Raw genomic sequence first — 27,489 nt, forward strand, 5'->3', positions numbered from 1 at the left:
AGGCACATCTTATACAAAAGTTTGGGGGTATGAGAATACAGGGGCCGGGTTGGGCAAGGGAATGTGAAAGAAATACGATTTCACTCTGGGTTTGGTATAGAGGAGCAAGGGGAAGGGTGGGCAGGGGTCGGGGCATCAGGCTGAGAAGCTGCTGCCTCCTCCTGGGTGTGATGGGGAGCTATGGAGTCTTCCTAAGCAGGGGAGTGACACTGTCAGATTTGGGTTTGAAAATGATCCCTCTGGATTAGTCAGAATCAGGGGGCTGGCTCAGCCAGGATCCCTAGGTCAAAGCTGAAGGGTAGGCATTTTTAGCAGGTGAAAGAAGTGATTTTGAGCCTGGAGCTCTGGAGAAGGGGTGGGGGCTAAGGCCCAGGAAGGGGAGTGCTCTTGAATTTGAAAGTGCCCAGCTCCGCAGGACCAGCCTGCAGCCTCAATGAGAACTGATTCAGCTAAACAAAGCCGGGGAGGGGGGACTTGTCGGCTCATTGCCCCTGGGGTAACCATTAATCCTTCCCCGGGGGGAATCCAGGGGCTGGTGCCCTGAGGGGCAGATCCTGGGCAGAATGGAGGAACACACAGAGGCAGGCTCAGCACCAGGGCTGGGGGAACAGAGGGCCCTAATTGACAACACTGCCGACATCCTGGTCATTGCGGCTTATTTCCTGCTGGTCATTGGTGTCGGCTTGTGGGTGAGAAGTTGGGGGATGCTGCTGGGGGCCCGCTTTTGGAGCCTGGGGGAAAAGTCTCGGACAGTCCCGATGTGTGGTAGGGGAAGGATGCCTGGATCTTTGAGGGAGAAACCCGAGGTGGGGGGCAAGTAAGTCTTTTGCTAGCCCCAGGGTGGCCCAGCCCACACTCATGCATGCCTTGTCTGTCCACCTTTGGATTGGACTAGTTGAGGGGTTGGTGGGTCTTCATGGGGACAGCATTGTAAACGAGGTCTCTTCTACATAATGGCTGGCTGACCAGAAACCCATATCCAGGGCCCCCAGGAAAGTGCGGCCGAATGCAGCCACACTCAGGCTTGGGGAACCGGACCCTAGGTTAGGGTCTGGGTAGATCTGGGTGCCTGGGAGGAGGCTGGGGGTGCAGGTATGAACCGTCAGGGGAGCCGTGTGCTGGTTAATCTTCAGCCTGAAACAAGGCTGAGGAATGTGTTGAGGAGGCTAATGAGGTCCAAAGATGTGCCCCAAACCCAGGCGTCTCCCCACTCCCGTCCCCCAGTCCATGTGCAGAACCAACAGAGGCACCGTTGGCGGCTACTTCCTGGCGGGACGAAGCATGGCGTGGTGGCCGGTGAGAGAGACTGGGCTGTGGAGCGGGAGGAGGCCTAGAGAAGCAGCCTGGCTCACCCCAACCTCTGGCTACCCAGGTCGGGGCCTCTCTCTTCGCCAGCAACATCGGCAGTGGCCACTTCGTGGGCCTGGCAGGGACGGGCGCGGCAAGCGGCCTGGCTGTGGCTGGATTTGAGTGGAATGTGAGCGCCCCTTTTTGCCAGTAACCCCCACCTCCCCGTGGGAACCCCTGGAAGGGTCACACCTGGAGAGGCTCCAGGCGGCAGAGGTGGGGATGTGAGACCAGAGGTGGGACTTCCCAGCTGTGAGGTGGGGTTGGGCTTCGAGGGAGGTTCATGAAGCCAGCTTGGAGGCAGAGGCATGTGGGAGATACCACGTTCAGGGCAGGGGTAGGCCCTGCTCCTGACTCGCTATCGCTATGTGAGCCTGGACCAGCCACGCCCTCTGTGGCCTTGATTTTACTCCTCTCTGGAGTGGGGTGAACAGTCTCAAGGATAGTGAAGTGCTTCTTCTGATGCTCTCTGAATCTGTGGCCTGTGAGGATCACTGGGCTAAATGAAAGCCCCTTGCAGAAGTGGGCAGGAGACGGAGGGTTGGGAAAATCAGGGCTTTGAGCTCAGGGCTTCCTGGAGGAGGAGGCCTCTGAGCTGAGCCTTGAGGGACGGAAGGTTTGGGTGGGTGGAGAGGAGAGGGAAGGCAGAGGTTGGGGGTCAGGCTGAGGGTTCTGTGCTTGGATTCAGGTGTGTGTGGGGGTGGGGGGGAGGACGAGGAGGATAGGGACCATCTTGGGAGGGATGGCCAGGGGTCATGGCCTGGCAGGGCAAGAAGGGCTCTAGTTAAGGGCCCAACAAAGTATCAAGACCTTGTCCCTAATGACCAGGGCCCAGGGACATCTGCATCTGTGTCCTCTGGGCCCCTCCTGCAACCTTGCCTTGGAGTAGAACTTTTCACCAAGAGAAGAAGGTTCCTCAGACCCATCGGGGCGAGGACGCACTCATGGCAGGATCTCCCACAGGGAGTGACCCTCAGCTGTCGCGCTGTGCCCGCAGGCGCTGTTCGTGGTGCTGCTACTTGGCTGGCTCTTCGCGCCCGTGTACCTGACCGCGGGCGTCATTACGATGCCGCAGTACCTGCGCAAGCGCTTTGGCGGCCATCGAATCCGCCTCTACTTGTCCGTGCTCTCGCTTTTTCTGTACATCTTCACCAAGATTTCGGTGCGCATGCGCGGGGAGTTGGTCGGGACCCTGGTAGGGTGGGATCACCCAGTGGAGGTCTCTGGAAAGCCCTGGACGGGACGGGACCAAGGAGCAATGACTGTAAGAACCGTGATGGAGGCAGGGCCTGGAAGGAATAGGCTTCTGGGGCGACAACCATAGTGAGAGGTATCTGGGAAGACCAGGGCATCTAAAAACGAGGGAACTTTTGAGGTGTGGCCACATAGGGTCGTGATCTGGGCAGAAAGTGGACCTGGGTCCCCACCCTGGCCCCTGGGTCCTGACCTGCGCGCTTGCTCCTTCCCCCAAGGTGGACATGTTCTCCGGGGCGGTATTCATTCAACAGGCTCTGGGCTGGAACATCTATGCCTCCGTCATCGCGCTTCTGGGCATCACCATGATCTACACTGTGACAGGTGGCAGGTGGCAGGGGCTTAGGGAAGGGAGCGTGGATCTGTGGGCGGGGCTTAGGGGAGTCACCAAAGGAAAGCGGGCTGGAGAAGTTCTTAAGGGTGATGTGATCCAAGCAGGAGAAGGACCTAAATCTTTGGAAAGCAAACTACTCCCCCCCTCCACATTCCTTGGATTTGGTCTGGAAGTTCAGAGATCTGAGCCCGTCCTGGGCCTGGGCAAAAAGGAAGATTTAACAGCTCTTGAACACCTGGGAAGGGAGAGCCGACTTGGCCAGACTCCAAAGCTCACCAAACCCAGTGCAGGTTGGAGGATTCTGGGGTGGTGCCCGAGGCCTGACGCTGGAGCAGCGTGGGTGGGGCCTGGTACCAAGGCCGGCTTGAGGAGCCCGGCCCTTCAAATGGGATGAGAATCGAACCTTAGAGAATCACCTCCTCCTATCACACAGAAGAGAAAACTGGGGCTGAGAGGAGGGCCTGTAGCGGAAGTCCTGCACGTGGGCACCTGGCATTAGTGGAGCCTAAAACGCAGCCCCACTGTGCTCACGCAGCCCTGCCTCCTGACGCTGGAGCGCGTGAGCCCAGGGAATGGGCCATCCTTTTGAAATTTGCCCTCCAGGAAAGGGGAACCCTTTTCCAATTCGCACAAAGACACTGTATGTACAGTGTGGCAGCCTGTCTGGGCTGTCTCCACTGACCCAGGCCATTGCAGGAGGGCTGGCAGCGCTGATGTACACGGATACGGTGCAGACCTTCGTCATTCTCGCGGGGGCCTTCGTCCTCATGGGTTACGGTACGGGCTCAGCTGATGGGGGAGGGGCGAAGAGGTCACAGTTCGCAGATCTCTCCACCTGGGAGCAGGGACATCGCGCGTCTGCGGCATGTGGGTCCTAGGAAGGACCTTGTCGCGGGCACCATGTCCCCTAACTGCTTTGCCCTCACAGCCTTCCACGAGGTGGGCGGGTATTCGGGGCTTTTCGACAAATACCTGGGGGCAATGACGTCCCTGACGGTGTCCGAGGATCCGGCGGTGGGCAACATCTCCAGCTCCTGCTATCGACCCCGGCCCGACTCCTACCATCTGCTCCGGGACCCTGTGACGGGGGACCTGCCGTGGCCTGCGCTGCTTCTGGGGCTTACCATCGTCTCAAGCTGGTACTGGTGCAGCGACCAGGTGCGGGGTCAGGGCCTGGGCGGGGAGCGAGGCTGGGGCAGAACTGGAACCGCGGTGGGCGGAGCTGAGATGGGTGGAGCCTGAACCCATCTGGGAAGCCAGGTGGAAGGCGTGGTCCGAGGGAGCGGGAAGCCCGCCAGTTAGAGCTAAACCAGATGGAGCTGGATCCGAGTCAGGGTCTGCGCTTGGAGCTGAATTGCCCGCTTCGATGGGCCAGCCGCGGGGTCTGGATTAGAGCAGCGAGTTGAGGCAGGGCGGGAGGGGCGGGGTACCCGGGACTGGACGCAGGTAGTTGAACGCCCCTCGTCGCAGGTCATAGTGCAGCGCTGCCTGGCTGGGAAAAACCTGACCCACATCAAGGCGGGCTGCATCCTGTGCGGCTACTTGAAGCTGATGCCCATGTTCCTCATGGTCATGCCGGGCATGATCAGCCGCATTCTTTACCCGGGTAACGTCTGCAACCCCGCCCCGACCGAGAGTCCTGTGCCCCATCCATCCCCTTTCTTGTGCAAGGATACAGGTGCCTGTCTCCCATTTCCGTTCCCGTCCTGAGATCTGGGCCACCCAGTCCCACCTCCCACCCGGGGGTCCCATCTCTCTTCTACTGGGATTCCCCGTCCCCACTTCTGGGATCCGAAGTTCCAGACCCGGTGCCGCCCTAGCCGCGTCGTGCCCTTTCCCGCAGACGAGGTGGCGTGCGTGGTGCCAGAGGTGTGTAAGCGCGTGTGTGGCACCGAGGTGGGCTGCTCCAACATCGCCTACCCGCGGCTCGTCGTGAAGCTCATGCCCAACGGTGAGAGCGGGCCCCCGGGTTGCCCCGCTGCCCACAGGCGCCAGTGGGAGGAGTCACTCCTCGCCCAGCCCGCACCCTCCCGGGACCCCCTCGTGGCCCCAGACTCACGGCTCCGTCGGCCCGCAGGTCTGCGCGGACTCATGCTGGCGGTCATGCTGGCCGCGCTCATGTCCTCGCTGGCCTCGATCTTTAACAGCAGCAGCACGCTTTTCACCATGGACATCTACACGCGCCTGCGGCCCCGCGCGGGCGACCGCGAGTTGCTGCTAGTAGGACGGTGGGCCTGGGTTTTCCATCTCCTGCCCCACGAATCAGCCCCGGGTGGGGGCAGGGAGCACGCGTAGGGACAGGGGGAGACGGGGTCCCGGGTGAAACCACCTGATGGCCGTCCACCGCAGGCTCTGGGTGGTGTTCATCGTGGCCGTGTCGGTGGCCTGGCTTCCCGTGGTGCAGGCGGCGCAGGGCGGGCAGCTCTTTGATTACATCCAGTCGGTCTCCAGCTACCTGGCGCCGCCGGTGTCGGCCGTCTTCGTGCTGGCGCTCTTCGTGCCCCGCGTTAATGAGAAGGTGAGTGTGTGTGTTCATTGGGAGCTCGGCGCCGGACTTGGAAACCCGAGGCTGATGCGCTCTCTGGCCCCGCAGGGCGCCTTCTGGGGACTGATCGGGGGCCTGCTGATGGGTCTGGCACGCCTGGTTCCCGAGTTCTCCTTTGGCTCGGGCAGCTGCGTGCGCCCTTCGGCGTGCCCCGCGCTCCTCTGCCGCGTGCACTACCTCTACTTCGCCATCGTGCTCTTCGTCTGCACCGGCCTCCTCACCCTCGTGGTCTCGCTGTGCACACCGCCCATCCCACGCAAGCACGTAAGAGCGGGCCTCTGGACGGGGCACCAAACGTGGGCCGCTGCGGGCCCTCTCCACCAGCAGTCGGCCAGTCTGCTTCCCAGAACTCCCAGTGGGTAGCACCTGAATTTCTATACCGAGGCTTGGTGAGGGCAGGCTGAGAGTCCAGTTTGAAGCTTCATTTGCAAAGCAAGTACAATGTTTTTATTTAAATCACATTTATTTGAGGTGGTTTGGAGGCGGCTTGAAGAAGACTGTGGGGGAGGTTAAAGCCCCCCAGAGTCTTGGCCTGATTGGTGGCTGAGAGGGACAGAGTACTACCCTGAAAGCCCAAAAAGGGTTTGGTCTTGTGCTGTGGCAAGGCAGGTGCCCCAGGGCAGAGCTGACTTGGGGGAGGACAAAAGAGGTGGGCCCGGAAGGATGGGCAGGACCCCACGGGTGGAGAAGGGGAAAGGCAGCAGGAGGGAACCCTGTGAGCAAACACCCACGGGAAGGAACACTGTTAGCAGGGCTGTAAGACTAAAGTACTACAATCGTGAGTGTAGACAGGGTGATGAAGCAGAGGGCTGAGCAGGGCCAAGAGCTTTAAACACCCAGCTGAGGAGCTCGGGTTTAGCCTGAGGGCAAAGGGCAGCCGTGGAAGGTCATCCTGGAGTGAGCCTGGGCGGGTGTGCAGGCTGGACAGAGGGAGGTGAGGGAGTGCCGGTGTGGATGAGAGACCTCCAGGTTCGGGGTGGGGGAACGGCACTCCCACTTGGTCCCTGCTCCCACCCTTCCCCAGCTCCACCGCCTGGTCTTCAGTCTCCGGTACAGCAAGGAGGAGCGGGAGGACCTGGATGCTGAGGAGCTAGCAGGTCCACCCTCAGCCCCTGTACAGAACGGGCGCCCTGAGCACGCGGTGGAGATGGAGGGTAAGGCACTGCCCGGGGAGCTGGGGTGGGGGAGCTGGGGGAGCCGACTAACTGTACGGCCGCAATTTCTCCCAGAGCCCCCGTCCCCAGCACCAGGCCTGTTGCGCCAGTGCCTGCTCTGGTTCTGTGGAATGAGCAGGGGTGGGGCAGGCAGTCCCCCACGCCCTACCCAGGAGGAGATGGCTGCCGCAGCCAGGCGACTGGAGGACATCAGTGAGGACCCAAGCTGGGCCCGTGTCGTCAGCCTCAATGCCCTGCTCATGATGGCTGTGGCCACGTTCCTCTGGGGCTTTTACGCCTGAGGTCAACTGTGTCGGGCGCCATGAGCCACAGCCTTGCAGTGAGTGGGGGTGGGGAGCCTGCAGTGGTGAGAAGGGCCTGGGGCAGGAGAGTGCAGGGGGAAGGCCCTGGTACCCCTTCTCTCTACCTTGTCTCTGCCTGGGGCCCAGTCCATCTGATTGGTAGTCAATTCCTTGGCCAACTGGCCACATCGGTGCCCCTAAGCAAAAATAAAGCTGCCTTTCCCAGGTCCTGCTGTGGCCAAAGTGTCCTTGCTCCAGGCTCCTGTCCTGGGACCTGGGCCTCTGGCCGGGCTGCTCACAAGAGCTTCTTTTCTGGACACAGGAGCCACGTGGCCCTCCACTCATCCACCTCTAGCTGGTGCTTCTCAGTCGTCCAGCCCGCATCCTGCAGTCCTGGGGAGAGGGCACAGGGATACTGCTGGGGAGGAGACTCTGGGCTGACCCCGGGGAGGGGGAAGGAGCAGCACAGGCTGGGTGTACTGCTCAGGTTCCCCTTGCCTCTGCTGGGTAATCTCTGGCATAAAATGAGCCTAAAACCTCATCTGGTTGCAGCAAGAATTCATTGAGCAGCACATGAAAAAGGACCAGAACGGAGTAGGTGCTAAATGAAAGAGCATCATCAGTCATTTGTGAGCCTTCCCCGCCCCCACCACCATTCTCCAGTGCCAACTGGGATTCCAAAGTCTGTCAACTCTGACAGCGCCTCAGAGACCATCCTAACCTCCCCATCCTGCAGACAGGGAAACTGAGGTCCAGACTAGAGATCACAGAGAGGAACCCAGGTCTTCCACCCTCCAGGTGAAGGGGTGGGGATGGGGGTAGACAGGGCCTCTGGGAGAAGGCCTAGGAGCCATGAAGCAGAAGGATATTACCTTTCAAGAACTCTGGAAATAGCTTGTCCAACACTTGGTGGGTCTCCCTGACGATGACGCAGCTCTCTTTCTCAGGACCTGGAGTGGGGTGAAGAACCAGAAGCTCTTGGGTTCCCCAAGCTGAACAGGGTCCTTCCTCTCTCCACCCTACTTTGAGTCAGAAGCAGCCTAGATTGTGAGGCACTTACCAGCCCGTACTCGGTTCCTCAGTTCCTCCAGCTCTCCTGGGAGGGGTCCATCTCCCTGCAGGGCTCCAAGCACCAGTCCGTGAGTGGCAGCCCTTAGAATGGTCTCAGGGCCTGCCATCTGGCTCAGGACAACCTGTACCTGGTCTGGAGAGACCAGGGACAGACTGGTACCAGGGAAGGGCCACCTCCCCGAACACCCTACCAGCCTGCTTCATCCCTGTCTGGCCCAAAGGCCTTGGTCTGGCATGAAAGGCCATCTCTCACCCTTTCCTTTCCAACTTCATCTCATGTTGCTCCCCAGTGCTCCGGCCAAGTAATTTCCAAAATACAACTTCAGAGCAGCTCCCTGAGGTGGGTTTATTTTGCACGTCTTTAATGGCTAGTGAGAATAAGCAGCTTTTAACACACGACCAGCAGACCAGTAAACTTCAGTACATGCTTCCTCAAGAGGTCACCCCGGATAGGGGAGGAAAGTGGTTCCTCAGGGATAACCAAGGGTCTTAATCTTATCTGAGTGTGCTGCAATGTACAAAGTGCTTTTACATCGTCACCTTATTTGATCCTCATAAAAACCCTGCAGCTAATAAGGCAGGTATTGTTAGCGCCATTTTACAGAGTGGTAAAGGGAACTTCACTGGGGCATGTAGCTATAATCTGAACGCATCCAATCTTAGTCTAGAGCTCCCTCAGGACACTAGGCAGACTCCAAACTGTCCAGCGCGTGTCCAGGGCTTGGGGCCCTGGGGCTGGAGGAATGAGAGGTTGAGCCCAGGAGGGTGAGTCTGAAGCTGGGGGAACGCAGCACACTTACTCTGTGACTGGTCCCAGCGAAGGAGGTAGGGTTCTTGGTGCCCCTCAACCAGCTTTTGCAGCTCAAAGACACTGAAGGAGAGAAGAGCGTGCAGTGGGGGAGGAGAAGACAAAGGCAGCAGTGACCACCCAGTCAACTGCACAGCCACCTCACTGTTAACCCTAACCGTCCTGCACCTCCTTGCCATCCATCCCTCAGCCGTTACCCCTCCCCCGCATCAACCCTTCCTTTCTTCCTGCATCCAACAAATATAAGATCCCTTATATCTACTTCATATTATACACCTGCTGCCCTCAAGCACCCACACTGACGCCCAAGTCTGTTCGGTGGAAATAAAGAACCAGAGAGGTGGGGCTTGGTTGGGGGAGGCCAGTGTATAATCAGAACAGGGAGCCCGTGTGGGGAGGGCGTGACAGTGGTGATGGGTGGGAGACGCTGGGCCACTCACCTGGAAGTCACACGGTGTAGGGGGACCCCCAGGGATAGAGACAGAGATGGCCAGAAACCTGTGGGAAGCTGGAGTCAGGAGGCCCAGGCAGGGGGAGACTAGGAGACATAGGAGACTTGAAACCGAGGGGCTGGTTCACCTGTCCACAGCGGCTCCATCTGATTGGCTGAAGCAGGGCCAAGTACCTCTCCCCGCTGAAGGAAGTGCTTCAGAACCAACCAGAGCCGGCGTTCGTTCAAGGTCTCTATGACAAGGGCCCGGACTGCCCGGTAGTTGGCATAGATGTGGAGGGCAGTGAGGAAGAAGAAGCATCCAAGGCTTAAGCTGGGGTGACAGAGTGAGGTGGTCAATGGGAGCAGAGGCCCAGCGGGGCGCCTCCTCCCTGCCCTTGATCCCGGCTTACCTAGGGCAATCTGACACCAGGGGAAGCATCAAGAGGCTGACCAGGAGCCCTGCCAGGCTTACCAGCGTCTCCTGGAAAATGGCAGAGGGGATGCGAGCTGGAGGGCTCCCCTCCAGGCCAGAATGAATACCCCTGAGTGCCTTTCACCACACCCCTCCCTGCCCCAGACACTCCCTACACTGATAAGGGTGCCTAGGAAATTTTTAATGTTTTTGATGAGTGAGCTGTCATTTAAGATACCAGCTGCTTCTCTGCCCAGGTAGGTGCAATGCCCTTGGAATGCCTGTGGAACATGCCTTCTTTGTTTTGCAAGAGTCAAAGTGTAGCCCTACACTCAGGCAAGTAAATGTCCACAGAGTACAACTACTTTATTTGGTGGTTTAAAAAAAAAAAAAAAAGGGAATTCCCTGGCAGTCCAGTGGTTAGGACTCCGCGCTTCCACTGCAGGGGGCATGGGTTCGATCCCCGGTTGGGGAACTAAGATCCTGCAAACCATGCAGCGTGGCCAAAACAAACAAAAAAACCCCCGAAAAACAGAAAAACAAAAAAAAGGTCCATCCGCCCAGTAACCAGCAGATACTTTTGCAAAGGAGTCAAGGAACCACCTAGGAAGAAAAGCACAGGATCCAAACTTCCCTTGAGAATCAATATTATCAGACCCCTCTGATGGCCCGACTGAGCTTACCCTAGGGGAGAAGACCCCTGGTCACCGCCCCCCAACTCATCATGAGAGAGGAGGAGTCTGGACTGGTGTCCCTGACTACGGGGTTCCCCAGGAGAGTCGGTTCTGGCGCAGAGGGGGCCTGAGACTGCAGCTCTTCTTACCCAGTCGTCCTGGCAAAGGGGCGGGCCGTGGAAATAAAGGCTGTGGGTGTGACAGTAAACTGGGGATCAGGGGCCTTGGGACCTCCCCTCCCCCAGGTGGGAACAGTCATTTCCAGCAGCCACATCAAGTGGCAACAAAGCAACATCAGCAGAAAGCAGGGGCCTAGTCTGGGGCTGAGCACGTGCCTCGGTTGCCCCAATGATGTTACTGCCTCCGTGAATTGAGGAAGCCCTGGGGCCTTGCAAAATGCATCCGGGGGTGGAAGGGGCTGGGGGTTAGAAAGAGGGCAGGTGAGACAGCAGGCACGGGGCTGGTTGTACTTATTTCCCCTCCCTAACAACCTGTGGAAGTGATAATGGGGAAGAACTCATCCAACCATTTCCGGGGAGAAGGGATGTGCCCAAGGGGACCCAGGGAGACTCAACCGTTCGGTGCCTTTTTTCCCCTCATCTGTAGAGTGGCAACAATGAACACCCCTGCACAAGACCATTGTAAGGATTTAATGAGTTCACACAAATGAAATAGTTGGCACATGGTTAATGTTTAAAAAACATTAGCTTGTGTTAATATTATTGAAGGGAGTTAGTCAATTTTTTTTTTTTAAATGAAGTTCTATTTAACAAAACAATATAAGAGAAGGCCAGAAAGTAGGACTGGAGAGAACAGAGGTTTCTAAATTGCTTTCAGTGTCAAAGAAAACCATCACACTTGTGACCACCCTGGGCCTCACTTTCCCCATCTGTAAAAGAGAGATAATAACAGTATCCACCTTACAGGGTTGGTATGAGAGGTAATCGATGCAGTGCACATAGGCACTTAGCACCGGGGTACGGAGGGAGGTGATACCTGAAGGGTTCAGCCTAAGGGTGCCTCCACCTCCACTTCAGGCTCCTTTGGTCAGGTGAGGGCTGGGCCGGAAGAGCTTTGCTAAACTGCCCAGCGGAGGCCTCGGCAGTGACTCCGGCCTCCTCACGTGCTGAGCACTTTCTGACTTGCCAGGCGCTTTAACACGTGGGGTCTCATGGGGTCAGAACACGCACCTCCCAGGGCGGGGCTCTGCCTAGAGAGGGCGAGGTCCAGGGCAAGGGCTCCCTCTTGACCTCACGGGCAGCAGGCAGGGGCTGAGATGACCAGCTTGGACTTGTTGCTGCCAGAGCCCGAGCCCGAGCCCGAGCCCTCACACCGACTACCTATCCTAAGAGTCAGAGCAGGGAGAAGCTACATTTGCTCCCGTCTGTCTCCCACCCCGCCCCGCAGGAGCACTCAGGTGCTTCTCTTCATATGCCCAAATCGTGGCTTGGTCTGATGTCTGCCTCCCCCTCCCGTACATCCGCGCTCCCCCCACCATCCCTGCAATTCTGGCTGCTCACCTGGCTGCCGTCCTTGGCTGACACGTCGGCCATGTTGTTTCTCCGGGCCTGATGCATGGTCAGTGCGGCCCGAGTGGCCCCACCAGCCACGCCCACAATGCACTGGGTGGGGAAAGGGAAGAGTGAAAGTCAGCGTGGCCATAATCTGCTGCAACACAGGAGTTTCTGTGGGTGAGCCAAATAAATGGCTCAAACCAGTTTAAGAGAACTAGGCCTCAGGCCACCCCGCAGCAAAACCCTGAATGCTGTCCTTGGTCTCCTGTTCTCACCCCGCATTTCCACTAGGCCCACCTCCCCTGTCTTGCTCCAGGAGAAAACTGAAGGTCTGCCTGTCACACCACCCTGTGGACCCAGCCCCAAGGAAACTCACTTTCTCCCCGCAAGGTGGAGGCCCACAGACCATTCTTAGCCCAGAACCTCCCCAGCCTCCAACTTCTGCTTTGGCTGCACCCTCCCCCTTGCAGAGCCAAGTCCGGTTTCCGACTTGGTGCTTACATTCTGCCTGCCTGGAACTAACTCCACTCTCTTCCTGCCCCAGTCGAGGCCTAGCCAAGCCTTCCAGGCCAGTTCAAAACCCACACCAGTGGCCCTGACCTCTTAGGGCTCTCCCTCTGAGATGGGAGAGCTCATCGATTAGGGTCACTGACTTCGTTCATGTTTATCAAATCTCTTTTAGATGTCAGATACGGATTTAGGTGCTGTGAGAGACTTCAATACAACCCCTGCCCTCGTGAAGCTTATAAATCATCAGATGGTAAACAAATAAACTAGTTGTTACATAGGCAGTGTTTGAAGGTAAGAGGAATGTGGATCAAAATGAGGCTGGAGTGATGGGCGGGGACCTGATCACATAGAACTTACCAAGCCTTGTTAAGGTCTTTATACCAAGAGCAATGGGCACAGGGAAGTGACCAGATTTGATTTCCACTCTAATAAGGACTATGGGGTTGCTCTGAGAAGGACTGAAGAGGGGTGAGAATAGACGCAGGGAGATGACCTAGGAAATAACTGTGCTTTTTCAGCAGCAAGGAACCACCAGGTGACATGGGGATGGAGGCGTGAAAGGACCGGAGAGATTTAAGAGGGCAAATAACAGACATGAATGGAGGTTTAGCTGAGGGTGACAGGTAAAGGGGGAGGAGACGAAGGCATGGATGACAACCAGGCTTCTGGTTGGTGTACCTCGGGGGTGGAGGTGCTGGAACTCTAGGGAGGGGCGGGAAGGTGGGGAAGGGGAAGTTCATGGCCCTGTTCGACTCCCTTATTCGACAGATGAAGAGACTGAGGCCCCCAAGGCGGAGCTTAGTGCAGAATTTAGGCAGAGGTCACAATCCTTGGTTTCTCTGTGGTTTCCTACCCTGGAGGGGGAGGGGGTGCTCATGGCCTTTAGTGCCTGGGCCAGGGAAGCTCAGTGGCCTCCACCACAAAGAACTGTTGGCTCCTAAATATCAGTAGTGCCCAGCAGAGAAACACAAGTGATTTTGAACAGATGGATGGGCCTTTAAGATGGGTCTTACATATCTTAAGACTCTACTCTGTGCCAGGTTCTTAACCCTGTGGCGAAGACAGGCTGAGCTCTTTACCGAACCTTGCTAGGCCTCAGTTTCCTCATCTGGATGAGGCCAACTTGAAGGAATCATGAGGGTGAGCAGCCTGGCAGAGAAGAGCTTGGATTCACCCCAATCGCCCCTTCAGCCTTGCTGTCCGGTCTGTGCTCTGTCTTGCCACTGGACCTTGACCTGCACTGTTCTTTCTGCTCAGAATGCCCACGCTGTACCTCACATTCATACTTCAGGACCCAGCCCCAGGGAAGACCTTCCTGCATCCCTGGACCAGGCCAGATTTCCTGCTGAACCCTTCTACAGCCCCCTACACTTCTCATCTGGAATACCTATAGCTATCACTTGATAAATATTTAACTATGTGTGGCTTTCTTTCAAAGATGGGAGGGCCTGTATTCTGTGCCAAACATGCAGTAGGCACCCTAAATATTATACTGAAAGAATGAAAGGTAGCTAGGGAGCTGGTCCCAAGATGTTGACACTGGACCACCCTTACTCTCTTTCAGCTCAGAGCTCCCTCACCAGTCCCATGGCTCCAGACACTGCCTTAGACTGACTCTCCGAGGCTCTAGAGGCTGTCTGGCTGGAGGAGGATCAGAATACATGACTGAGTCCCAGAAGAAACATCTGAACTTCTTCACTCTTCTAGAAATGCCCTGAACACTGGGCCCAGGCTGGGATCCCCTGTGGGCCCCAAGTGAGCCCGCACACAGCACCACCAGGGCAGGTATCTTGGGTACAGGGGTGCCCCAGAGGTGGGTACCTTGGCCAGGTTGCTGATGCAGATGGTCATGGTGAAACAGATGGGGAATATGGGAGCCATAATCTCGAGTAACATGGCTACATCATTGAGGATGTCGGCAAAAAGCCTGGGGGAAGGGATAAGAGGTCAGAGGTCAGAGACCTTCATACTAGAAGACTCCCCCTCCCCTTGGTTCCAGCCACTTCTCACCTCCACTGCTTGGCATTACAGTCCATTTTGCTCCTGTGGGGGAGGAGAGATTGGTTTGCAATTTGGATATAAGGAGAAAACACAGCCTGTGGACAGTGCAGGCCATTCCTATGCCTTGGTAAGGTCCGAAGGGCTCAGGAAAACCCACACCCCAGCCAGACATCTGTCCCCACACCCCGTCACTGCTGCCTGAAATGCTACCATTAGCTGGGAGGACCTTCAGTGGTCACTCATATTTCCCCCTTACGAACCCATGAGGCACCAAAGGAAAAAACTGATTGTCTTGTGGCTGCTCCCCACCCTCGGGTCCTCCTGGGAGAGAGGCCATCCCTGCGTTCCTCTGCCAACTCCCCTCCTCTTCCTTCTGCTTCATAGAAGGTACCCAGCAAGAAGTCCACATATTCCATAAACAATATAGTGTAAACACTACCCTGCATGTTATAGACAACTAGCCCAGAGAGGGATATGACTTCCCTTGGATCAAATGGCAGTGGGGGGAAAAGGCCGAAAGAGCCAGGCTCTGACATCCAGCCTAGGATATCTCTATTACACGATGCCACGGATGGTTCCCTCCTCTGCAGGCCGAGTGACACCCTGGCCCTTGCACAAACCCCCAGGGACTACTTCTCCAAGATCCCAGTGGCAGGAGATGCTGCAGCCCCCTGCCCAGCTCAGAATTTGCAGCATTAGCCCTGACCCTTAATTTGAAATCTCCTAGAGGGAAAGGGAGCATTCCTGGATGGGGCATGGGATGCACATGGGGAACTCCTGATGGAACGAATATACGGCAAAGGCAGGACTAGCACACGTGGGCCTGGTCTTGGGCTCTGCCTGATGCCACAGAAAGACCACAGGCTTTAGGTTCAAATCCCATCTCACCAGTTACAAGCTGTGTGACTTGGTCTGCTTCACATCTGGAAAAGGTAAACATTCAATCCTACTCTACACAGTTATTATAAGGATTAGAGAGGATACACAGAGAGCTGGTGAGGTCCAGTTAGGGTTAGTAATTGCAGCTGGTGTTTACTGAACACTTATTATGTGCTAAGCACTTTACATAGCTCACTGCACCTCACAAGCACGACTGATGGCAGATACTAACTCACTCCTGAGGTCACCCAGTAGTGACTCAAGGAGGAAGCAGGCAGCACGAGACCCTCAATCCCTTCTAGATAAATGGTGATATGGATCCCATGTCGGACAGGGATCCTGATGACCTACCCAAGCCCACTCCCCACTCAGCAAAGTCCAACCAAGTATCTAAACCGCCACAGTAGCCTCTGGAGTAAAGGTATTCCTTCTGGGCTAAGCACTGTCCCATCCAAGCTTCCCTTTTAACAAGCCAGCAGAGATGCTCAGAGCCTGTGGCTCCCTGTGTTTCTCCATGATGGGCAGCAGAGGGGCAAATCGGTGCTCTTGAAGGCAGATCTCATCCTGGCAATGGCTCTGTGGCTTCACTGCTTGGTGACCCTGGGCAAGTCACCTGTACTGGGTACTCACTAAAGACTCCTTAGCTCTGATATACCTGCTAAATCTCCCCACCCCTGGAGACTGGTAGGAAAGAGGGGGAGCTGAAAATACAGCCAGGGCTGAGAAAGACATGACTCCTGTCTAGGGAGAGTGGCTAGAAGTCTGCAGATTGGGAAGAAAAACTCACCCCATCCACCAGGCAAAGATGATGCGGCCCAGCATGCCAGTTGAATCTGGGGGAGAGAGGCATCGGTAAGGAACAAGCAAGAGTCTTGGGGGCTGTAGGGCCTGGCAGAGCCTGGCACTGAGATGGCTTTCCACCTTGGATCGCTGCCCTTGGGAGCTCAGTCTGGTATGATAAGTTCTAGATAGACGTAGCTGCATTATGGGGTCAGAAGTGCCTAGACTTAGCAGTCCCTCAGCATGTACCCCAGACAACTAGGTACCCATGCACACCAAGAGACACGGACCAGAAATATTCTTTGCAGCATTGTTTATAACAGAAAAAAACTGGGAATAATGCAAATGCTCATCAACAGGAGAATGCATAAACAAATTCTGGTACATTTACTCAGGGGCATACTAGACAGCAGTGAAAATCTAATGGACCACAATTACACACATCGGCATGGGTGAATCCTAGTGTTATCATCCTGCATGAAAAAGTAAGTCATGATGACTACATACAGCACAGTATACTCTTCATAAAGCTCGAAAACGACTGAGACTAAACAATATCGTGTTTGCATATATATATCTATACGGTCAAACTATTTTTTTAAAAAGCAGGAAATTCTGTGTGGAAAGTTCAGGGGTTATTGTTGATATTCTAGCTCTTAGGTTGCGCAGTGCGTTCACAGGTGGTCATCAGAGTATAAATAATAAAAAGGATTTGAACTGCAGGTTGGTGACAAGCGAGCTGGGAGTGCAGGGCAGAGGGAGAGGCCTCCTCAGACTAGGGAGAGTCAGAGAAGTCTCTGGAACCCACTAGACCGTCACTTGCACAACAAGTGCTTCTTGGCTACCCACTGCCGTGAGGCCTGGGGGGCACCACAGTGAGCCAGAGTCATGGCTCCAGGCTCAAAAGCCAGTGTAAAAGCAGGCAGCAGCCACTATGAAAAACACTGATTTAGACCAAGGGTCAGTTAACGGTGGTCTATGGGCTTCTACGCCGTTTTTGTAAATAGTTTTACCGGAACACAGCTGTGCCATTTGTTTCCAGACTGTCTATGGCATTTTTCATAACACAATGGCAAAATCAAGTTGCTGCAAGTGAAACTGTACAGCCTGCAAAGTGTAAAATCTTTACAGTCTGGTCCTTTACAGAAAGTCTGCCGACCACTGATTTAGACCCTACCTTATACTGAGAGTAGTACTCATTAAGCCCAGCAGGGGGATCACAAAGAAGGACTGTTCTAGAATCAAACTGAGAAGGCCTCACACTGCGGGCACAGGGAAGGACAGGCAGAGCGGGCAGAGGACCCTTAGCTTGTTTGAGCTTGAGGGCAGGGACCCTAAAGTGGGGGACTGCACGAAGGAGAACCAGGCTGTGGGCAGGAGGGATGAGAACGTCCCACGACATATAAAGGTGGTGACATGGGCCAGCCTTCCTCCCTCTCCTCTTGCCACGGCGGCCATCCTTGGGCATTGACCCCTTCCAGCTAGACATCTTTACCCAGCCTTGGACTTGAAGGAGACCGCTAAGCACGCTGGCAGAAACCTGAAATACCCGTGTCTTTCAATCGTCACAACAATCCTACGAGCTTGAGGGATCTTCCCCTTTCGAAGATGAAGCAACTGAAGCTCGAAGATTGATAAACGAAAATGGGGCATTTTACAAGAAAATCTGGATTTACAGCTTTCCGAGAAGAACCTGAAGACACGGCAGCACCAGGCCTGCTTCCCCTTACCGCTCCAGTTGGCTGGGGCTGAGCAGCAGCTGCCTCATTCAGAGGCGTGTGTACAACACATTTCCCATCCAGCCTGCTCGGCTTCTCTATTTCTGTCCTGTCTGTCCCTGGAAGTTATACTTCCCAGGGTGGCTTTAGAAGCCTCCTCCCGCTGTCACTCACCCACCCTCTTCCTTTCAAGTACTTTTAATTCTACACAAAATTTTCATTGTTCAAGATTTTTGTATTGGATCATTTTAGTGACTCTGAACGTGGCAAGGTTACTTTTACTGGTTGAGAGCTCACAAGGCCAGACTATTTTTCTTCCCTCCGACTGCACAGTCTTCGCCAATCAGGTATGTATGTCCTTCACACAAGAAAGGGGCCTACTCTTATCTTTCATCGGAGGCAGTCTGCAGGGCCCTTGTCAGAAACTGGAGGTTGGCAGTAGGATGCAGTGACATACATCCTCCCTATTATCTGAAAGTCAACACTGGCCACTAGACCAGGAAACTTAATTCCCACCTGCTCCTCTCTGCCTCACTTACAACTGGCCATGCTGTAAGATCTAAAAATTTTGAGTCCTAGTAAGGGATCAACTGCCCATAAATTGTACTCGGCTCCACTCTGAAATCCTAACTGGCCAAAGAGTGGGTGGTTAAGAGCGGGACACAGAAGTCAGTGGGCCTGGGTCCAAATCCTGGCCCTGTGTGACCTTAGGCAAGTTACTAAACCTCTCTGTGCCTCAGCTTCCCCCTCTGAAAAAGGTACTCGTAAAGGCATCTACCTAATATGGCTGCTGCAGAGATTAAGTTACATATTACATGTCAAAATGCCTGGCATACACTCAGCTGGCAAAATATTGGCTGCTAGTAGTATTACTATTGCTAGTTATGACAATTAACGTCATGTTCTATTAAGAGATCTGTAACTAAAAGTGACCACATCAAAAAATTCCAAGGGAGTTTCTTATATAAAGCTCTGCATACAAATTTCCCATGTTTGATGGAAACAAGTTTGTAATATCCTTTCTAATTAAGGGGGTTTCCTTTAATATCAACAACAGGCTTTAAAGTAAGAGGATATTTTTCCACATCTTAAAATGGTCTTATTTTTTTCTTAGTAACTTGCCTGAGCTGAAGACATACATAAGCAACATGTTGGTGATAAGACTAGGGTGCTTAGAAATGACATGGAACTACTGACCCAAGCTCCCACTGCATTCCAAACAATTAACCAAGAGAAGAGGAATGGAAAAGATCCAAATTAAGCACAGTGTGGTGGTATGAAAATGTACTCTGGAACTAAACCTCCTGGGTTCACATCCGTGACCCTGGGCAAGTTACCGTTCTGTGCCTCAGTTTTCCCATCTATGAAATGGAGATAATGACAATACCCGTCTCAGAACTATTGTGAAAACTGAGTCAGGACATTTAAAGACCGGTACACGGTAAGTACTGTTCAGGGAACTATTATTATTAAAAGAAGAGACAACTAGGACAAGAGGCACAGATCACCACCACTTCTCCACTGATATGCAGTCTCAGAGAAAGAGCTTCTTTCCAGCAGTGACTCACATTTGGACAGTAGGCTCGTCTTAATGGTAAGGGTATAAGCAGGAGCCTCCAGATTCTCCAAAAGGTCCACGGAGGCTCACCAGAGCTGTGGCCAGGCTGATGCCAGGTGCAGAATGAGCCTTACCTTGGGTCTGATTTAAACCGCCACTGGGAACAACAGTGAAAGACAAAGGATGGTGGAGAGAGCCATGGGCCCTCCTGATGTGGACAGTTTCCCTTTTCTTCTCTACTTCACTCTCTAGGTAGCACGGTACCAAACTGTATCTATTTTCCCCCCCGTTAGTGGTTTTTCAAAAAGCGGTACACATTCAACAGATAGTTACTATAGTTCTTATTCATGGCATCATCTAGTATCCCAGAGGATATAAAATGCCTTTCATCCTTCCCCAAACCTCCTCTCTGCCACTCAGGACCTATTACAAAACTGTTTTTGTCTAGAATTAACTAATTTCCCACACCCAAGGCAGTTGGCAGTTTTATTCAATGACCAAACTCTTAGGCAGTCCTCCACAGATTAGGAGTAAAGGGGAGGGGACGGTTTACTTAGGGATCTGGGCTCCAGATGATTAAGGGACACTGCCCAGTACGTATGGGGAACGGAGTGCAGCTACCCAGGCTAGTGGGCGGGATGAGGGTGTTCCCGCCATGGGTTACTAGTCAGTCGTCAATAAAGCCAATACAAATCTTTAAAATTTACTCAGTTGAATTTTGTTTTTTAACGGGGTACAAGGCACTCTTCTAGGAAGTGGGGAGGCTTGGCTCCCGGATCTAATCAGACAGGAATGCGTAAATAAACATACTCATCAGAGCCCAGAGCTAGGCGCCAAAACACTGGGAGAAGGGGAAAGGAGGGGCTGGGCTTCCCAGCCGAAGGAAAAAGTGGACAGAGAAATGGCAGAGCTGAGAGGAGCGATCGGTGAGACTCCCGGGGTCCAGCTCACCTTTCACGAGCCAGGTGGCCGTGGCAGCTGAAACAGAGGCTTTTGCGTTCCCTACCCCTATGCCCAGCAAGACTGCGTGGGTGGCCAGGGAACCCGAGAGGCTGGAAGCAAAGGCCTGGAGAAGAAAAGAAGTGGGGTGAGGAGTGGGCGCAGGAGCATGGAGGTCTAAGACCTGTTATCAGCTCTCCCGGGTGTGTGGCCTGGGACGTGTCACAGCTCGGCTCTGGGCGTCAGTGTCCAGTCTGTAAGTGGGGAGGGAGAGGTGGCGCGCTGTCTCCCCTGCCCCGGCTACATGTCGCTCCCTTCCCCACTCGGCCGGGCTGACCTGCACGGAATCCCACAGCTGGTAGGGCAGATAGTCCGGGCTGACGCTATCGGGGAAGCCCTGAGGCAGGAAGACAGCCAGGAGCCGTGAAAGAGGTGGGACGGCCGTGCCGGGAGCCACCCTTTCGCCCCCATCTCGTCCTCCGGGTTTCGCTGTGAAGGCCCCGGAGAACGCCCACCAGCGCCGCCCCCAGGCGTCCCACTGCAGGCTCCCGTCGGCGGCGGCGCGGCAGCGCCGGGCCGTCCCGGAGCCGAACTGCTCGGAGCACAGTGGGGCCTCAGTGCTGGCGACATATGCCATCCTGGATTCCTCCCTTTAGTTCCGCGGGAAGAGAAACGTGGCCGGAAGACGCGTCCGGCTCGGCTACGGCGGCTGCAAAGGGGCATTATTCCTTCGCGGAAGGGCCTCCTGCCTCCGCGTACTCCTCCAGCCAGCCCAGGAACCAGATGGTTCCTTTCCGACCTCCCGGCCCAGCCTCGACCCTTCGGGGCTGGTCCCGGTCCTGGTTCTTTGTAGCATCTTGTCTGGGGCCGCGGGAGCCCTTTGGCCCGCCAAGCCCTGAAGGTACCTGCTTTGCTGTGACCCACGACTTAGGGTTATGGGGAGAAGGGAAGAGGGCGTCCCTAGGGAATCGTGTTGAGACCCGGTGCGGCCACAGAGTTTTTAGCTGTGTGGCTTTGGGCAACTCAGTGTCCCTCTCTGGTCCTCGGGTGGCTTCTTTGTTGTGAGGCCAGGGCCTGTATTTTACTCCTATTCTATCCCCGGTACCCAACACATAGTAGGTGCGTAAAAGAGATAATATTTATGAATGAATGCATGCACGATGAGAAGTTGGACCAGATGATCCCTGAGGCCCTGTATAGCTTCCCTTTTTGTTTGTTTGTGGTTTTTTGGGTTTTTGTTTTCCTTCTGGGCGTCTCCCTCCCCTAGAAATTTTCTACCCTTCAGCCTTTCCCGACTGGAAGAGTATTATTTCTGAAAGGATCCTAAGAACATCTGAGGAACGAGAAAATCAAGGGATTGTAGTGAATAGTGTCAGCAAATAGGAGAAATAGGCAAGAAGTTCTTCTGTGTTTACTGGGGGAGAGGGTCTATGAAATTGGGGGGAAAGTCTAAAGACAGTGTTTCCCTCCAAACTCACCTCTTTTTCTCTTTCCCTCTCTCCCTTTCTCCTTCCCATCTAGTGCAGTGTGCTGCCTTCAAAATAGAAATTTGCTAAAAGAGTCCTCTTTTCTTCAGAAACTAAAATATCCTGGTTCCTTAGCCCAGCATTCTTGGACCCTCACAGTTTGATTCCCTGCTTGAAACTTCTGATTCTCCCAACCTATCATCTTTCTCTTGGACCTCAGCCTGGAATGCTATTCCACCCCACCTCACCTTACCTAAAACCTAGACAGAGTCTCTGAGGCTGAGGTAGACCCAGGGCATTTGATTTTTTGTTTGTTTGTTTGGTTCCTGTGAGAGTGAAAAATTGAAGGGATACAAACATGTAATATTTTAAATGTTAGCTTCTGTGGGTATATTGAACTGAGATTAACCTCCAGGAATGAATTCCACCAGAGGGCCTTAGTTTGGATGCAGGTTCTGTCACTTAGTATCTGTGAGACCTTGGGCAAGTTTCTCAACACTCTGTCCTTCAGTTTCCTCACCTGTAAAAGGGGAATAATACTAGTACCTACCATATAGAGTTGGGATGAGGATTAAATGAGTCATATGTGTAAAGCTCTTAAACTATGTTTGGTACATAGTACATGCTAGTTAAGTGTTGACCATTATCTGGAGTTAATGTCAAGTATTCAAATGTGAGGCCTTTTGCTCCATATGGCCCTCATGACCAGCACTACTATATGACATATTGTCCAAACCAGGATTTTTTTTTGGCTGTGCGGCACGGCTTGCGGGATCTTAGTTCCCAGACCAGGGATTGATTGAACCCGGCGCCATGGCAGTGAAAGCACCGAGTCCTAACCACTGGACCCCCAGGGAATTCCCCAAATCAGGATTTTTGAGAGTGTTTTTAAAGGAGGCACCGTGAATAATCACATCAGGCTAACAGACTGGAGCCATCCTGGGCAAACTGAGAAATACGGTCACACTATTTACCAACCCGCTAGGCTTTACTGACCATCTTTGTCCACATTGACCTCTCCCTGCTCAGAGACCATGGCAACCCTTGTTCACTGTAGAACTTATGTAACGCTTAGCATATGCTTTCTGGAGCCAGCTTGTACTTGCTTTTATTAGGTATCTAAGTCCTGTCTTCCCAAGCGGACTGTAAGTGCCTGACGAGGGCTCATACACTTCTTTGCAACCCCAGTGTCCAGATCAGTGGCTTGACAAAGAGATGAGGGATGCTTCCTCTTCCCCTACCCCATGAGACTTCTTGGCAGCCTGCATTCAGCAGTATAGTAAGCACCGGGCAGAACACTCCAAGCTGCTCATCTCCTTGACTTTATCCTCACTGATCTCCCCACTTCCACAACTGCCCGCTTATGGTCTACTCCCTACACAGCTTAAAAGTCCCCGGCTCGAAACCTTTCAGCAGCTTCCTGTTACTTTTATGGAAGAGGATTGCAGTATTCTCCTCCAAACCCTTCAATGACTTTCCTTCATATTTGAAAATAAAACACGAACTTCTTGTCATGGCCCATGAAGCTCTGTAGACTGGGCCCTGCTTCATCTTTCAGACTTCACCCCTTACGGTTCATCCTCTCACTCCCCCAACTAGAACATAAGCTCCCAGAGAAGAGGAACTTTGTCTTTGGCACTGATGTATTCCCGGAGCCTGGCACAAGGCAGGTGCCAAATACCTATTTGTGGAATGAATGAATTTATTTTCTCAATAACCCTTATAGGTATGATTTCATTCCTCCTTTAAACAAAGAAGCTGGGGTTTGCATGTGTGAAGTGACTTCATCAAGGTGACAGAGCTGAAAAGTGGCAAAAGCATTCATTCTCCTATTCATTCAACAGATATTTAGTGAGAAGGTGCTACTCTTCTAGGCCCTGAGGCAGGTGTCCAATTTGAGGCTAATGGTTTTAGAACTATACCATCTTGTTTCTTTCTTTTTTATTTTGTATTCTTGTTAAGTATTATAAAAATAATGGAAGGATACATTCTCGCTGTAAAATAATTCAAACAATAATATAGATGGAGAAGGTCAAATTCTCCCTTGACATTGATCCCTCTTTCCATTTTCCAACAAATACCAGTCAATGCCCAGAAGTAAACATTGTTTACCACGAGAGAGAGAGAGAGACAGAGACAGAGAGACAGAGAGAAACACAGAGAGAGAAATATAGTTTTACATTTAATCCCCTCTCCCATACTCACAGCCTGAGGTGGTCTGCTCTAATTATAGTTCATTTAACATTGTCTTTGAGATCTTTTCCTATCAGCACATATGTAGCTACCTCATTTATTTTAATAGTTGCATGTCATGCCATGGTGTGAATGTGCCATAGTTTCTATAAAGATCCCCATATTGCTTTTTTCATTATTACAAATAGGTATGATAAATTCCTTGTACAGGCCTTTCTGTACATTGAATATGAATATTTCTTTAAAATGAGTCCAAAGCAGAATTGTTGGGCTGAAGGGTATGTGTATTTTAATTTGAACAAGTATTGTCAAACTATCCCTCTAAAAAGCTTTACCAATTTACACTCCTACGAACAGTATATAAGAATGCTTGTCATAGTCAAGATATGTATTCCCGTTATCTAAAAAAGTTCTCTTGGGCATCTGTGCATTTTAATGTCCACTCTTGTATTCTGATCGCAGATAACCCCTGATGTGCTTTCTGTCACTATAGATTATTTTTGCTTATTCTAGAATTTCATAGAAATGGAATTATACTGTATATGGGCTTTCATGCTTGGCTTCTTTGGCTCAACATAATGATTCTGAGATTCTTCTATGTTGTCATGAGTACCATTAGTCTGTTTCTTTTTATTGCTGAGTAGTATTCCACTGTATGAATATGCCACAATTTGTATATGCACTCACTGGTTATTGGACATTTGGGTTGTTTCCAGTTTTGGGTTATTATGAATAAAGCTGCTATGAACATTTGCATTTGCATGTAATTATTTTTGTAGATGTGTATGGACTCCACCTAGGAGTGGAGTTGCCAGGTCATGTGGTAAGTGTATGTTGAACTTTATGAGAAATTGCCAAATTGTTTTTTCAGACATTTCATTTTACCCTCCCACTGGCAATGTATGAGATTTCTAGTTGTCCCATATCCTTACCGACACTTAATCAGTCTTTTTAACTTTCAGTCGCTGTAGTGGGTATGTAGTGGCATCACATTATAGCTTTCATTTGCATTTTCCTGATGAGTAATAATGTTGAACATCTCTTCATGTGCTTATTGGCTATTTGCATATCTTCTCTGTGAAGTGCCAGTTCCAATCTTTTGGCCATTTAAAAAAACTGGGTTGTCTTATTATTGAACTATTAAGACTTTGTTTTAAATTCTGTATACATTTTCTTTGTCAGGTCATATTGCAATTATTTCTCCTAGTGGTAACAAATACTTTCTACCCTAAATAAATGAAAACACATTTACACAAAAATCTGTACACAAATATTTGTAGCAGCTCTATTCATGCTTGCCAATAACTGCAAACAATCCAGATGTCCTCCAGTGGGTCAATGAATAAACAAACTGTGGTGCATCCATGTGGTGCACACTTAGCAATGGAAAGGAACAGCTCACTGCTACTTGAAACAACTTGGATGGAGCTTAAGGGCATTATTCTGAGTGAAAGAAGCCAGTCTCAAAGGTTAGATGTTGTATGACTCCGTCACAGGACATCCTCAAAAACACTGACCTGTAGTGATGGGGAACAGATCAGTGGTTGGCAGGATTTAGGGATGAGAGTGGGGGTGACTACAAAGAGGTAGCACGAAGGACTTTTGGGGCAATGGAAATGTTCTGTATCCTGATTGTGGTGGTAGTTACATGAATCTACGTATTAAAATCCAAACATTGTACACCAAAAGGACGTTAATTTGCTGTGTATTAATTAAGATAATGCTATAAGCAAAAAAGCAGAGCAACAAGCCATGAGTGTATAGGTGCCTATGAAAACTAGTTTTTGAATGGAGGAAGATGTGACAGGAAATACACACATCTTGAATGCTGGTTACTTTGTCGGGGAAGGGAGCAAAAATGATCCACTTTTCAGTGTGAATTTTTATAATGTTTTACTTATTTCAGTTAGTATATGGTGATTTTGAAATTTGAAAAAATCTATTAAAAATGGAAAACATTAGGAAAATATTTTAAAAAAAGAAAAAGAGTATTTTTGCTTTGTTAAGTACCCGATGATATGTTAGAGAATAAGACACATGTGTCTCCATTCCTGTGGAACTCAGCCTAGTAGAGTCCAGTCCCCCCCATCTTACAGATGGCACATCTGCAAAATATGACTATTATTGGAACTTGCCTAACAGGAGTTTTTATAAGAATAAATACTTTTTTTTTTTTTGGCCACGCCATGTGGCTTGCAGGATCTCAGTTTCCTGACCAGGGACTGAACCCGGGTCATGGCAGTGAAAGCCCTGAATCCTAACCATTAGGCCACCAGGGAACTCCCAAGAATAAATACCTTAATACTTGCTTGAAACAGTGCCTGGCACAAATGATAACTGTAATGTTAGCTGCTATTAATATATCACCTATGAATTGGGAGAATAATTGCCACCACTTGTTAGGATGATTTTTAAAGTGCCTTTCTCATAACAGGGCATCTAACAGTTACTGTTAGTTTTGTTAGCATTTGGAGCCTGGATTCTGGGTTATGGGGGAGAGGGCATGGCTCTTTCCCTGGTTTGGTTTTCTGGGTCTCCCCACTTATCTGTTCTCTTGGCTTTGCTATCTTTCTAATTTCAGGGAAGCCTCTCCCTCCTTCCCCTCCCCTGGTTGACCTATCACCCTCCCTCAGGACCTAAATGCAGGGCGTTTCCCTCTTTGGCTGACACTGGACTCCTTGTCTACCTCTAGCTTGGCACAGAGGGACATCCAGACCCTGAAAAGTGTGGGTGAGACGTCTGTACATAGCACTGTTGGACCTGACAGTGAGCCAACCTGGGGGAAATGTGATCTCAGAGCAGGGCAGGGTTTGAAAGGTGGTGGAGGGGAGGTGACCCTGCAGGGCCCCAGGGAGGCTTAAGGGGAGTGAGGAGATTGGGGGAAATACCCTGGGAGAAAAAGATTCTTAAATTCCATCTCTTTCTCTAATCAGGCAGATGGCCCTTCTTCAAACCAATAAGGATCTCATTGCTACAGGAATAAAGGAGTTTAACATTCTGCTAAATCAGCAGGTAAGTCTGATGCTCTGTTTCAGAGGACAGGCCTGGAGCGTTGGGAGGTGGGCAAGGACAGAGAAGGGAGAATAATTTGGAGCTGGGAGGGTAATGGTTGAGTTGATGGAAACAACTAGAGACAGGTAATACAAATCAGAGAAAAGAGGATGTCAGAATTTGTGGTTATTCCTGAATCACATGGCCGAGCGTGGTCTCCCTTGCCAAATCCTGACCTCCCGCATCCCAATCCCACCCTCCCCCCCAGGTCTTCTCGGATCCTGCTGTCCCTGAAGAAGCCATGGTGACTGTGGTGAACGACTGGGTGAACTTCTACATCAACTATTACAGGCAGCAGATGGTGGGGGAGCAGCAAGAGCAGGACAAGGCTGTGCAGGAACTTCGGCAAGAGCTGGATACTCTGTCTGCCTCTTTCCTGGACAAATACAGGAACTTCCTGAAGTCCCTGGGAGCACCCGACCACAGGCTGCCTTCCTCCTAGCCGGGAGACCCAGGCTTGTCTGAGACCCTTAAATGCTGCCTCTGTGTTCTTCAAGGCCTCAGGCTCTGCTCCTTCATGGTGTTCCTGCACCCTGACACCTCAAT

At 52.2% G+C, this 27,489-nt stretch overlaps 3 protein-coding genes across 8 annotated transcripts; 2 read left to right on the plus strand and 1 right to left on the minus strand.

The window, feature by feature from the left end:
• The first annotated feature begins 539 nt into the window (after positions 1-539).
• Positions 540-7,477, plus strand: SLC5A2 (solute carrier family 5 member 2). Of its 3 annotated transcripts, none has more exons than XM_036825710.1 (14): positions 540-689; positions 1,225-1,296; positions 1,373-1,477; positions 2,345-2,509; positions 2,820-2,925; positions 3,632-3,712; positions 3,864-4,093; positions 4,406-4,541; positions 4,779-4,886; positions 5,013-5,163; positions 5,285-5,453; positions 5,529-5,744; positions 6,505-6,974; positions 7,259-7,477. In XM_036825710.1, the coding sequence occupies exons 1-13, from the start codon at positions 564-566 to the stop codon at positions 6,934-6,936; spliced, it is 2,097 nt and encodes a 698-aa protein (XP_036681605.1). In that variant the 5' UTR covers positions 540-563; the 3' UTR covers positions 6,937-6,974; positions 7,259-7,477. The 3 variants fall into 3 exon arrangements, with proteins under 3 accessions (XP_036681605.1, XP_036681604.1, XP_036681606.1); XM_036825711.1 differs by lacking the exon at positions 7,259-7,477 and having other exon boundaries at positions 541-689; positions 6,505-6,634; positions 6,710-7,163; XM_036825709.1 differs by lacking the exon at positions 7,259-7,477 and having other exon boundaries at positions 6,505-7,165.
• RUSF1 (RUS family member 1) lies at positions 7,193-20,908 on the minus strand. Of its 3 annotated transcripts, none has more exons than XM_036825713.1 (13): positions 20,571-20,908; positions 20,246-20,360; positions 16,026-16,071; positions 14,369-14,401; positions 14,180-14,285; positions 11,855-11,956; positions 9,659-9,729; positions 9,395-9,579; positions 9,256-9,313; positions 8,808-8,878; positions 7,997-8,140; positions 7,809-7,886; positions 7,193-7,329 (listed from the first exon to the last, which is right to left on the minus strand). In XM_036825713.1, the coding sequence occupies exons 1-13, from the start codon at positions 20,868-20,870 to the stop codon at positions 7,232-7,234; spliced, it is 1,407 nt and encodes a 468-aa protein (XP_036681608.1). In that variant the 5' UTR covers positions 20,871-20,908; the 3' UTR covers positions 7,193-7,231. The 3 variants fall into 3 exon arrangements, 2 of the variants coding, with proteins under 2 accessions (XP_036681608.1, XP_036681609.1); XM_036825714.1 differs by lacking the exon at positions 7,193-7,329 and adding an exon at positions 7,393-7,478; XR_005016461.1 differs by lacking the exon at positions 7,193-7,329 and adding an exon at positions 8,261-8,375.
• On the plus strand, positions 19,229-27,489 carry LOC118881156 (alpha hemoglobin stabilizing protein). 2 transcript variants are annotated; one of them, XM_036825716.1, is made up of 3 exons: positions 19,229-20,220; positions 26,826-26,904; positions 27,152-27,489. In XM_036825716.1, the coding sequence occupies exons 2-3, from the start codon at positions 26,830-26,832 to the stop codon at positions 27,383-27,385; spliced, it is 309 nt and encodes a 102-aa protein (XP_036681611.1). In that variant the 5' UTR covers positions 19,229-20,220; positions 26,826-26,829; the 3' UTR covers positions 27,386-27,489. The 2 variants fall into 2 exon arrangements, with proteins under 2 accessions (XP_036681611.1, XP_036681610.1); XM_036825715.1 differs by lacking the exon at positions 19,229-20,220 and adding an exon at positions 20,907-21,134.

The sequence above is a fragment of the Balaenoptera musculus genome, chromosome 15 (assembly GCF_009873245.2).
Source record: "Balaenoptera musculus isolate JJ_BM4_2016_0621 chromosome 15, mBalMus1.pri.v3, whole genome shotgun sequence".
NCBI classification, from domain to species: Eukaryota; Metazoa; Chordata; class Mammalia; order Artiodactyla; family Balaenopteridae; genus Balaenoptera; species Balaenoptera musculus.